This window comes from Plasmodium berghei (assembly GCF_900002375.2).
Source record: "Plasmodium berghei ANKA genome assembly, chromosome: 10".
Classification (NCBI taxonomy): Eukaryota; Apicomplexa; class Aconoidasida; order Haemosporida; family Plasmodiidae; genus Plasmodium; species Plasmodium berghei.
Genome location: NC_036168.2, coordinates 776,136 through 788,879, shown reverse-complemented (window position 1 = coordinate 788,879; position 12,744 = coordinate 776,136). Strand labels below are relative to the sequence as shown.

The window sequence follows — 12,744 nt, the reverse complement described above, 5'->3', positions numbered from 1 at the left end:
TTAAATAGCTAATTTTCATGACTTTTAAAAAATCGAAATGTACTATACATTTATTTTTTTTTGTCTTTATATTCCTACATATTTTAACATATCAATGATTCGCTTAAAAATGGTAATGCATTTGTTCAAACTTTAGTAGGCATAACAAAAATTATACTACAATATATAGAGTATATATTATTATATGCAATATGCATGCATATATGCGTATATTAATTTTTATTCGCAATCAATGTGTTAATATAATATTAGTGGAAGCTACAAGGGGGTGGGAATAGTTAATGTAAATAAAAATACGTGAAAAAATGAAGTATAAAAATATAAGAATAGTGGGTTAACCGGATAGTATATAATGCCCTATTTTTCAGGTTCGAGTGGTTCCTCCTTGACGTCCTCGAATTTATTTAAAGTGGATTTTATTTCAGATCTAGCCATTCGAAAAAAAAAAAAATATATGAACGTACATATATATGTAGCAATTGAAGGTGAGCACATTGTTATATTAGATTTTTTTCGAAAAAAAATATTTATGACTTACATTATATCTGGGGCTTTTTCATTTGCTTTCCAATTATTCAATAAGGCAACTACTCCAAACTTTTTGATTTTTTCCCTAAAAAAAATTAAAAAGATAAACATGTTTAGAGTAGCATATATAAAAAAATGGTAAATACTAAAAATTGGGTAAAAAAATAATAGTAAAGAATACGAGTTCATAATGTTAAGTACCTAGTATCATTATTTCTGCTAAGATGTAAAAGAATAACAAGAATTCTGTTTTTTATAACGGAGCATCGAACTAGTGATGTTGATTTTTTGACAATGACCTTGTGTATACTTTTATATGGTTTTGTTGTAACTCCATTTAAGCTTTTTTTATCATCAATAGGGGTATTAGGTGTATACACATATGATAAGAGATAAGGAAACATATTACAATCAGATTGAAAAATAAAATCATGAATATCTTTATGCAAAGATAAATTCATTATAAATGGTAAAAATGTTCTACACCTTTCTAAAATTAATATTTGTTCACTCAATTTATTTAAAAAAGCGACATTTTTAAAAAATGGCATACTTTCTTTTATTGAGCTTATATTTATTAATATATGAGAAACGTGCATATATTTATCACTCATATTTTTATTTATCGATGGTGTTATAGGTTGGAAATAAAAAAATAATAGCTTATTTAAATAATAGCTCACTGAAAATGTGTTATGATATATTTGACCTTCTTCATTTATATCTAAAATTTTATATATTCCTTCTTTACATCGAGTTATGTTAGAAATAATCATAATGTACATGTCAATATAATTTTCCTCAATTTTTTCTTCGTCTTTTATCATATCAAATAAAATTTCGACTATATTGCGTTCTATTAACTCTATAAGAAAATGAAAAAAAAAAGTTATGTGTATATGTAGAGCAATGGAAATATAAAAAGCATATGCCTATGCCTTTTCTATTTAAATTTATTTTTTCGTTGTTCTTTATATCTCTATATATATGTTGTATATTTTTTGTGGACAAAATTACCTGTTGGAATTTGCGCAGACAGATTGAGCAAACACTCAAGAGCCACCATCTTACATTGTGAATTCAAACTCGAAATAATTATCTTAAAACATTTTTTGCTATTTTGCAAAATATATGCTATTAAATCAGTTTCATCTAATAATCCTAAAATTATTTTTAAACTTTCTTTTTTTAAAATTTCATTATCGCTAGCTGCAAATGAAAATAATTCGTTATAAATACTTGCATCAATTGGTTCCCTTTCTGCATTCTTAGCATTTTCGACTTCTTCGGCAATTAGCATCATTTTGGAATATATTTTCTTTTAAATTTTATGTTTTTTTTTTTTTAATTTATGGAACGAGTATATATAAAAAGAAAATTATTCAAAAGCGTGGACATAAAATAATTTTTCTTTAAAAAAAATAAAAAATTGGTCAATCCAAGAAAAAAGAGAGAATACCAAACATAGATATATATTATTTCTTTTTTGATAATTTTAAAAAGATATTTCGAAAAGCATAAAAAAAATGATAAATTAAAAAATCTGTTATTTTTTGAAAATTGTATATATATATAGATAGTTTCTTATTTTTGATGAAAATGTAGGGTGATAAAAATTGGCATAACTTATATTTTATTATTTAAACATTTCGATAAATAACGGATTTGAAATAAAAAATATATATAAATAAGGATATAACTAAATAAAGATATAACTAACAAAAAAAAGTACAATGATATATTATGAATATAGGAAAATAACAACATAATAAGACCACCGCCATAACTAGGAATATATTAAACCCCCCAATGCTGTCCTTTTTTTTGCTTTTTTTTCATCCCCCAAAAATAAAAATAAAAATATATATACGTTTGCTATCATATAAAAATTAAACCCCTAATATATTTCCATTTTTGTAAATTATACCGAACATACTATAATATTACAATTTGTATAGTATGCAATTTCCTTGAAAAAAATACAAAACTAGTATTAATAGTCCGTTTCTATTTTAGTTATTATTTCTATGCTAAATTTTTTACTATAAAATTATAAATATGAAGCAAAGCATTTTATTTTAACGACAATAAAAATGCTGAATGAGAATAAAAAATTAGTAAAAATATTTTTTTAATATAATTTATGTCAGTTGTTTAATTAAAAGTATTATTCTTTTATTCATATTTTTCAAATGTTCGATTTTTTTAAAATATATAATATGGCAATTCGCAAAATAAAAAGAAAAAAATAAGAAAAAAAAATAAAATATAATAATTAAATGTAATACTGCATCATAACATGAGTGAATAAAATGTAATGATATGATGAATTAGTAAATAAAATAGGAAAAACAATATATATAGTAGTAAAATGCATAATATTGAGGAAAACAAAAGGATGGTATATATATGTGTGTGTGCGTGCGCTTAGGGTCTATGTAGTTACACTGTTTTATTTATATTATAGTATTCTATCCTCAAAAATATGAAAATAAGATACCTTGTTATTTCCCAACGAAAAACAAAACTAGAAATATAAAATATTTAGTTTCGGTCGTTCTATCATAAATATGAATGAATGTTTGACCCATGAACTTTCAATAACGATATATGGAATAATTTTCAGTTTTATTAAGTCATTTATTTTTATTGCCATATATATATATATTTAATTTTCTCCTTATTTTACCCACTGATTCATCTATTTTTCCATTAAAACTGATTATTCATATTTTATTCATCCTTTAATTTACCTTACCCATTTTGTATTACTTATTTTTTTTTTTTTTTTTTTCCCACGAACAAGTTATTTATGTATTTTATTTCAAAAGTAATTAATATTCTTCATAAAATGGTAATGGTTCGACAGTAATTAATTTTGATGGTGGAACTTTAATCATAGCAGCTGGTTTAGGGCCTTCAGTTTTTCTTTTAACTGAAATTTGCTCATTTTTTAGTTTAGCTTGTTTAATTAATTCTTGATTTTTTTTTTTTCTTAAAATGAAATCTTCATTACATCGAGACTTTCTTATATGCTCAATTCGTACGCACACTTTTTTTTGAATTATTCTATGCCTAACTCTTTTATTAACTAAAACACCAACTCCTCTTTTTGTAATATGAAAAACTTTTCCAGTTCGTCCATGATAGAAATTAAATGGCATACCTTTTTGTTGTGATGAATCACAAACAATATCAACATAATCACCATAATTTATTTTTTCTAAATATTTATTGGCAGTACATTCCCCATGTTTACGAAAACCCTTAGAAAATTTATATCTTGTTCCTGATCTTTTACCTTTCGATTTACCTCCCATTTTGTATTAAAAATGTATTAAATTTGAATTTGTATTAAAACTGCTAAATTGTTATTATATTTTAAAATATCTTAAATTATTTTTTATTTTTTTTATTTAAAATAGGGGAAAAAAAATAAAATTAAATTGGATTGAATTAAATTAAATTAAATTAAATTAAATTAAATTGAATTGAATTAATTTTTTTAATGGACTATATTATTATATTATGTATTAATTATCCCCAATTTGTTGCAATAAAAAATTTTAATTATTTTTTTTTCTAAATAAAGTATATATTATATGATAATACCCATAAAATCATATATTTATATAAAAGGAAGGAAAGCTACTACTTACTATATTATTATATAGTGCCGAAAAAGTTACATATAAAATAATTCATAGATATATATTTTTTTATATTGCTTAATAATATTATGGGATAATAAGCATGATTTTTCTTCTTATAAAATGCCGTATCAAAAAACGCACAAATTCTCTATATATTATATGCATATTCATTAATATATATATATTGTTATATATAGTATTTTTGTATATTACCAACAAATAAATAGCTAACAAAATAATATGTAATCCCTTTAAGTGTTCTTATTTGCATTTAGTAATTATAATATATATTAAGTAGTGCACAAATAATGAAGGGAAAGTTTCTAAATATTAAAGTTTCCTTGAATTTTTATTTTTTTTGGGGGGTATTTTTTATTACAATATGATGAACATAGCATATAAAGAGGTTATCCCATATTTCGGGTAGGGTAATAAAGCAACATACAGTATTTCCAAAACGCGTATATATAATATATATTTATATTATTATATATATTTTTTATAGAGGGTACTTTTTATATATAAGCGGAAATTACATTGTCGAACTGCACTATAAAATAAATAATTCACTTTTTTTATTTTATTCAAAAGGAGGGGGAAAAAATACATTATATATAGTATGTAGTATGAATAGGAAATAATTATTATGCCGAATATTAATTAAAGTGTTTTAAAATAAAAAAGGGATAATTAATAATATTATTATATATATATACATATATGTATGTATATATATATATATAAATGTATGCATGTTGGATATGCAGTATAAACTAAAAGAAATTTAAAAAAATTTGTATTCCCTTCCCAACTTATTATTTTCCATAAAATAAAATGGAAAAATATGTTTTTTTCTTTTTTTTTGTTATAATAAAAAAATATTAAACAAATTCAAAGTCATATTTATAAAATAAAAATGATAAACCCCTTACTAAGATTGATTACTATAATTTTTTTTCAAATATTACAGATTAAAAGATATTTTTTGATTTTGTTTTCGTTTATATTTCTTTACTAATGTTGCTAAAAAGTTTGCACATATATGTAAAGGAAATTAAAAATAAAAAATTTTGATTTTCTGGCAATTTTGTACCGCCCTATGAATATTTTTTTTGTGGGAACTTGTTATAATATAGTCCCGTGGAAAATATATTTTAAGTTTTTATTTTAAAATTATTAAATTAAACCTGTATATATAATACATTTTACTATTTTGTTCAAAAGTCTATATGATATATATACACAAAACAGAGCAGGAATATTTTCATATTCTACACGTATATACATATATATGTGAACTTCTTTAAAATGTATAAAGTTATAGTAAATTAAAAATGATAAATGTATAAAATCGTGATAAAATTATAAAATTTGAGGATGAGTTTTTATTCTTCAGTTTTCTCTTTTGAAACTTCTTCAAAATCTTCAACTAAATCTGGGATTTCAGCACTTTGTTCTATGTCTTCTTTTTTTTTATTTTTTTCTTTATCTTTAGCCATTAAGCTTTTAATAGTTGGATCGTTCTTTAACCTTTCTAAAAGTTTCATATCTACATTTTTATTTCCTTGTAACCCTTCAAAAATTTTGTTAATATCAATTGTTTTTTCAGTAAATTTTCCAGTAACAATATAAGTATTTGATTGTAATGATGCTGATAATTTTGGTCGTTTAAATTCAAGATATTTGTCTGAATTTTTATATATACATATTTCATCAACATCTCCAAAATATGAAGCACCAATTTTTTTTAAAATTAAATTTATTTTTTTTTCATTTGGCATTGAATTTTTATGAACTTTTTTAATTTTTCTTCGAGCTGTTCCCTTTCCTCCTATTTGTCTTTGGCTAGCTCCCATTCGCTCTTTCAGTTTAGCTCGAGCAGCTAAAATTTCAGGGGATATTTTTTCCATATTTTCAAAAATATAAATAAAATAAGGATAAAAAAAAATAAAATTTGAAAAGGGTTAAAGGATGAATTAATCAATCAATCGATTAATTTGGAAATAATTAATTTAGAAATTATTAATTTGAAATTATTATTGGGAAAATAATATGAAAGAATATATTATTCATTTCGATTGTTAATTCGCTAACAATATAAAAGGAGAAAAAAAAACACAAATTATTTTTCTTTTAAAATTTATTATATATGTTTATTTGCAATGGTATTAATTTTTCTTCAAATATTATTAATCCGTTTTTTTTTTTAAATGGCAAACAAAAAGATAAAAATATAAAATATATAATAAATGTTATTATATAGGATTGACGTTTCTTATTATTTATAGTAAAATAAAATAAACCAATTTTTATCCCACTAATAAATAAATACTGTACGTTAATTGGCCAAGCCAGGCGACTAATAATATGTGCATATATTTATATAAATATGTACAAACATGTACAATATATTATATTGTACGTATAGTCATTAAAAAACAATAATAATGCTGTAACATTTTTTCATAACATTTTTCAGGTTACATTGCAAAAAAGCAAATTTACTATAATATTTTTTATATAAGTTTTATGCGTTTTTTTTACATTCTTATATTTTAAATTGGTTTGACATGGTTTCATATTATCGCTATGGAAATTAAAATACAACAACAAATATATAATTTTGTAAAATTTATATTTTAATACTGGGATAAAAATAATGATAGCTTGTTGATATATAGTACCTATATTTATATAATTGATATGTATAATATTTTTTATATATAACAATGTATTTAAAAGAAATAACATGCCTTGTATTTATTCCTCTTTCTTCAATATAAATATGTTTTAAAATAAGATAAATTCTCCACATTTAAAAAAAAATAAGAAAAAAAATAGTGCCAAAATGGGATACTAACTGGTCCATTCGTAAGCGAATGAAAAACTAAATAAAAAAAAGTGTAATAATAAAAGGTTTCGACTTGAAAAGGTATTATATGTTTTGGTTGTTACATTAGTAATGTAACTTATTTGTAAAAAAAAATATATTTACTTTTGTCATGAAAAATAAATTAAGAATGCTAAACTGGGCAAAACTTGTGTGTATATATACATATATAGAGATATATGCATATACATCATTAATAAAATATACTATATACTTTTTTATATCTTATTAAAAAATAAAATAGTATATTTTAATCAACTTATAATTGATAATAAAACTCCCATTTATTCACATCATTACAAATTTTCACGCAGCAATGTCATAGGTAATATTTTTTGTCTATAAAATTATAAAAAAAAATATGACCGGTGCATGTAAATATAATATTATAAATTAAGTGTGTGCGTTTTATGAATAAACTAAAAAGTTTAAGAGCTTAAAATTTATTATTTAGTTAATATGCGCAAACATTTGTATAGTTTTATGTTTTATTATTAGTCTGATCTTATATATTATAATAATAACAATAACAATTTTAGGATCATATAAAAATATTTGCTTTGTCACTCTTGTGACTTGGCTGTTCAGTATTAACCAACTCGCTATATTTTTTTTGCATAACACAACATAACTCACACATTTTATTAGTAAAAAAGAAAGAAAAAAGTGAGGGGAAAAACAAAAAACAATATGAAATAGCATAAAACGTTATATGCAAAAATGACTAATGTTTTAATTATTAAGAAATATTTATAATATAGCAAGATATGTATAAAAAAAAAAAAATATATTATTAAACTACACAAATCTGTAAATAATGTGAAATAAAAATACAAAATTACGAGTATTGATTCAAAAATCGCTAACCATATATTATATATATATATAAATGAAGAAGGAAAAATATCTAGAATGCATATAAAAAATTAAGTGAAATGTTATATAATCTGGTATTATGCGAAATTTGATCGTATTTTTTAATCTAACTAATATTAAAAAACTGTGTACTTTCAGCTTTAGAATGTACACCAGAGAAATTATAATATAATTTCATATCTATATATCTATTATTTTGTTCATTTTTTTTGAGAGCAAACATGCCTTTTAATGTTTCATTTTTTTCCCCAGTAATAATATGATTAGTATATAAAACAATTTGTTTCCAATGTGTATTGGGTCCATATGGACCTGTAGTAAAACTTACATCTGTATGACAAGCAGAAAAAGATATATCAAACCATATGACAAGAGCATGAATGTAATCTCTTCTCGTCATTGTAATGCTAAATGGAGATACAAAAGATAAATCTTCTTTTGTACATGTATTTAAATCTAATTTTAATATACAGCTTGAATTTGTAACTACATAATTTTTATCAACATAATCAATTACTACTTCTTCTTTTAAAATAGGAACAACTGGTGTAAAATTAAATCCATAGCAATGTTTCCAATAATCAAATTTTTCTTCTCTATATAAGCTATCTTCTATACCTGCAATATACATATAAGCTTTGTCAGGAAATATAATACCATCTGGTTTTAACCATTTATCCCTACAAAATAAAACAGTATCTAGCATATTTTCATAAAGTAAACAATAACCCATCCATTCAGATATAATAATATCAACTTTTTCTACAGGAAGTGTTATATTTTCTGCTAATCCTTTTATAAATGTAATTTTGTCTGTTAAATTATTTTCATCTCTTATATTTAATGCAGTATAAATTATATTACTTTTTTCTATACTATATACATGTTTGGCTCCATGTTTGGCTGCAAAAAATGATAAAATACCTGTTCCACATCCAACATCTAATACTATTTTATCTTTTATTAAATGTTCATTTTTTCTGATTGCATCATAATAGCTTCTTGTTCTTATTTCATCTTTTATCATATCTTCATGTATATGTATATAAGCATATGAATTAAAATATTCTTTATTTCCATTTTCCATATCTTTTTCAGTTCCATCGTCATCAAATTTTATAAAATTTTTTCTTTCTTTATTTCTGATTTCTTCTTTATATAATTTATCCCATGAATTGTAAAACTGTTTTAATGTATCTTCGCTAAAATTTTGATTCCCATTTTTGTCATTCAAATGTTTTCCTTTTTCTTCGTATTTACTTTCAGTATGAATATATTTTTTTGACATGATTAGATATAAAGGTAGTAATTTATTTCGATTTAATTATTTTTAATAAAATAAATGAGTAAATAATTTTGGGAATCAGGAATATTAATGAAAAAATATTCCAGTATTTTTTCAAAAAAAAATGAAATAAAATAAAATTATAAAAAATGGAAAATTTGTAATCAATAAAGGGGTACATATGTACTTTTAAAAATTACATAATATAAATGTATGTACTATACATATATCCATAAAAAGGGAATACAACAGCATATATAGAAATGGAATGAGGAATTGACAAATACATATAATATAAAGATATAGATATATATATAGAGAGGTAAATAGTTACTAGTATATTTTTTATACACTTATTTATATTTATTATTTTTTCCCTTGAACAAAGCGCGTAATTCACATTACCAATATGGTACAAATGCAAATGTATATATGATAGTAGGATATATTTGTTTATATTAAGACTTTGGTTTTTGAGCGGGTTAGTGAAAAATGTAAAAAAAATAAAATTAATGAATGTTGCAGAATATAAAAATCTCAAATTAACTAAAACTGAAAAATTAATATTTTTATTCATATGTACGCACATAAGTATATACTCATTTGTGCGATGGGTTGGGAAAAAGTCGATTAAAAAAATTTATTCGCATTTTTTGAGAAACTTCCCAATATTTAAAGTAAAAAAGAGCTAATGGGCAATAAAAAAAATATAAAATTAGTAAAAATAAATCATAAAAACTAGCAGTAAAAATAATAAATAAATACATCGTAAAAATTATAAATAAATGACAGCAGAAATAAAAACATAAAATGGGTAACACCTCGGAATAAATATCCTGTTGAAATATAGAACTTGTTTGCTGCTTTAGCTTTTTTAACAGCTTTACATTTTTCCAAAAATAAAAAACACTTGGCACAAAATAATATTTTCGTATCACTATCCATTTTGCATTTTCCCCATTTTCTGCATTTACCTTGAACCCTCCAAAAAATGAACAAATATAATTTATATATTATAAAAATTGTGAAAAAAGTATATTAATTATAGAAATGGGAAAATGTGCATAGATCCAACAAGGACATTAAATGCATATAAAAATATAATAAGCTATTTTTAGTATACTATAGTTGGGAATAAAAAAAAAAAAAAAAAAAAAAAAAAAGTTGAATTCATTGTACTACCTCAAAAAAATGTTCGAACAAAAATCAAAGGTGTTGTACTGAGAAATATATACGAAAATTATAAAAAGTGAATAATTAAATGAAAAAATGTTTAAAAAAATTCACTATTACGTATTTTCAATTACATAGTAAATTTAGCTTTATATTTCATTCTAAAATGTGATCAAATATAAATTAGCTTATTCGTCCATGCATATACATACATACATACATATATATATATATATAGAATGAGAGTGATCATTTCTTCTTCACAATTGTCGAATTGAATCGTAAATCCGTTCAGTTTCTTTTATTTGTTGATCTTGAATTTGTATGTCTGAAAAGGACAAATACTCTTTTTTTTTTTTGATACAATTAAGTTGCTTTCTAATATATTCAAGATTCTTTTCTCGTTTAGATTCCCTTTCAAGTAATTCGTCTAATGAATTTTTATTTTCGCTTGAATTTGTACAAAAACTTTTACCAAGTTTTAATATATGTATATCACCTTCTTCGTTTCCTATAGATATATATCTGTTGTTTAAATGTGCATCTATTTCAGTTATAGAAGAATTACATATTTTATGTTTAATGGTTGGTTCATTAAAATTCGAAAGTATATTCCAAAAATCTAAATATCCATCTTTTCTTGTTAAAATAAAAAAAGGAGAATCATGAATCCAATGTCCTTTATTAATAATAGATTCATTATAATAATTTGAAATTATAGGAAATTTAATATCTTCAGACCATATATTAAAACCCCATTTATCAGTTGTTAAAAAATATTTTAAATTTATTGAAACTCTTTTAATACTAGTAATAGCAGATAAATGTTTTTCATTTGATGTTCCATATTTTTGAAGAAGTTCTAAATGTTTAGATTGTCTTTTTGATAAAGATAGAATATATCCTTCATCAGTTCCAACTAATATTTTTGACGGTCCAGCTTCTAGACACCATTCAATGTAATTTGCACTATAATAATTATCATCATTGGCATCTAATTTAGATGTAGAGTGTTCTTTTTGTGTGTTTTTGGTTGGATTATCTGGAGAAAGTGTTCCACCTAAGTTATTTGAAATAATGTTCGATTTTTCTAATAAATCAAAAGTATCTGTTGTATCTTTATTTAAATAAAAAGATTCGATATGATTTGAAAGATTTCTAATATCCCAAATTAGACATAAACCATCACTAGATGTCGAAAGGCATTGGTTGTTAGTTTTAGTTTGTAGCCATGTAATATCGTTAACAATATTTTTATGACTACAATTTATAGAAGATGATTCACATAAATTATTTTTTTTTCTTAGATCCCATAAATGAATAGTACCATCATATGAACCCGCTAATAATAAATCTGAATTTTTATGATTAAATCTTAAACATTTTATAAATGATTTAGAATATAAGATTTGATAAGGATTATTTATTTCGTTTAAGTTATATAATAGACAATTTTTTGGAGTATTATTTAAAATTTTTTGATAATTATTTACACAATAAGATATAGCTATTTTATGTGTATTATCATTTGCCCATTTAATAGATGTAACAAATCTATTATATTTTCGAAGTTTATCTTTAATTACTAATAAAGATTTTATTTTAAAATGTTCGTCATTTTTAATATCATCTTTAAAATATTCTTCATATATATTTATACAATTATTTTTATTAATTATTTTTGTTGTTTCATTCATAAGATATTTTAAGCTATTTATTAAATTTATATCTTTGTCTAATCGTTTTATATATTTTAATTTATTTTGATGTTCACTAATATCAACATCTTTTGTCCATCCCCCTTCACTATGATAAAAGAATTTATTTTCTAATTTTACACTTTCAATATTAATATATTCTTCACTATATTTTTTAATATTTTCATCATTATAATTTATATTTTCTTTATACATGTATTTTTTTTTTATTTGATTGTTTGGCTCGATTCGTCCAATAATTTGACTTTTCGATTTACTAAATTTACATTTTTTCCCAATTGCACTTTTATTATTTGTATAACAATAATAGTAATCTATCATGATTGACGTCTAGTTAAAAAAAAATAGTTTATAGTTTTTGAAATTAGCTAAAAAATGGTAAATTGCTCACTATAACTAATGTTAAAAGTGGTGAATATCAAAAGTGTTTTTTTTGTCTATTGACATTCTATATAGAGAGGGGTAATAGATGCAATGCCAAAACGTGAAAAAATGAAAAGTATAGATAAAAGCCAAAGGAACCGAACATGTAAATACAATTTATATTTAAAAAACGTTTTATATAAGACAAAATTAATAATTTTATTTTTATATATGCATCAATTTTTGTGTATATAAAAA

At 22.2% G+C, this 12,744-nt stretch overlaps 5 protein-coding genes across 5 annotated transcripts; all 5 read right to left on the bottom strand.

Moving 5' to 3' along the window:
• Positions 1 to 357: 357 nt before the first annotated feature.
• PBANKA_1018700 (conserved Plasmodium protein, unknown function) lies at positions 358 to 1,831 on the bottom strand (the record flags this gene model as incomplete). The annotated part of the gene is made up of 4 exons (XM_034565272.1): positions 358 to 427; positions 539 to 613; positions 730 to 1,393; positions 1,546 to 1,831. The coding sequence occupies 4 exons, from the start codon at positions 1,829 to 1,831 to the stop codon at positions 358 to 360; spliced, it is 1,095 nt and encodes a 364-aa protein (XP_034421986.1).
• Positions 1,832 to 3,362: 1,531 nt separating this feature from the next.
• On the bottom strand, positions 3,363 to 3,848 carry PBANKA_1018600 (60S ribosomal protein L21, putative; the record flags this gene model as incomplete). The annotated part of the gene is made up of 1 exon (XM_034565271.1): positions 3,363 to 3,848. The coding sequence occupies one exon, from the start codon at positions 3,846 to 3,848 to the stop codon at positions 3,363 to 3,365; it is 486 nt and encodes a 161-aa protein (XP_034421985.1).
• A 1,718-nt stretch (positions 3,849 to 5,566) lies between these two features.
• PBANKA_1018500 (transcription factor BTF3, putative) lies at positions 5,567 to 6,091 on the bottom strand (the record flags this gene model as incomplete). The annotated part of the gene is made up of 1 exon (XM_034565270.1): positions 5,567 to 6,091. The coding sequence occupies one exon, from the start codon at positions 6,089 to 6,091 to the stop codon at positions 5,567 to 5,569; it is 525 nt and encodes a 174-aa protein (XP_034421984.1).
• A 1,962-nt stretch (positions 6,092 to 8,053) lies between these two features.
• On the bottom strand, positions 8,054 to 9,235 carry PBANKA_1018400 (protein arginine N-methyltransferase 1, putative; the record flags this gene model as incomplete). The annotated part of the gene is made up of 1 exon (XM_034565269.1): positions 8,054 to 9,235. The coding sequence occupies one exon, from the start codon at positions 9,233 to 9,235 to the stop codon at positions 8,054 to 8,056; it is 1,182 nt and encodes a 393-aa protein (XP_034421983.1).
• A 1,430-nt stretch (positions 9,236 to 10,665) lies between these two features.
• PBANKA_1018300 (dynein intermediate chain, putative) lies at positions 10,666 to 12,444 on the bottom strand (the record flags this gene model as incomplete). The annotated part of the gene is made up of 1 exon (XM_034565268.1): positions 10,666 to 12,444. The coding sequence occupies one exon, from the start codon at positions 12,442 to 12,444 to the stop codon at positions 10,666 to 10,668; it is 1,779 nt and encodes a 592-aa protein (XP_034421982.1).
• Positions 12,445 to 12,744: the final 300 nt, after the last annotated feature.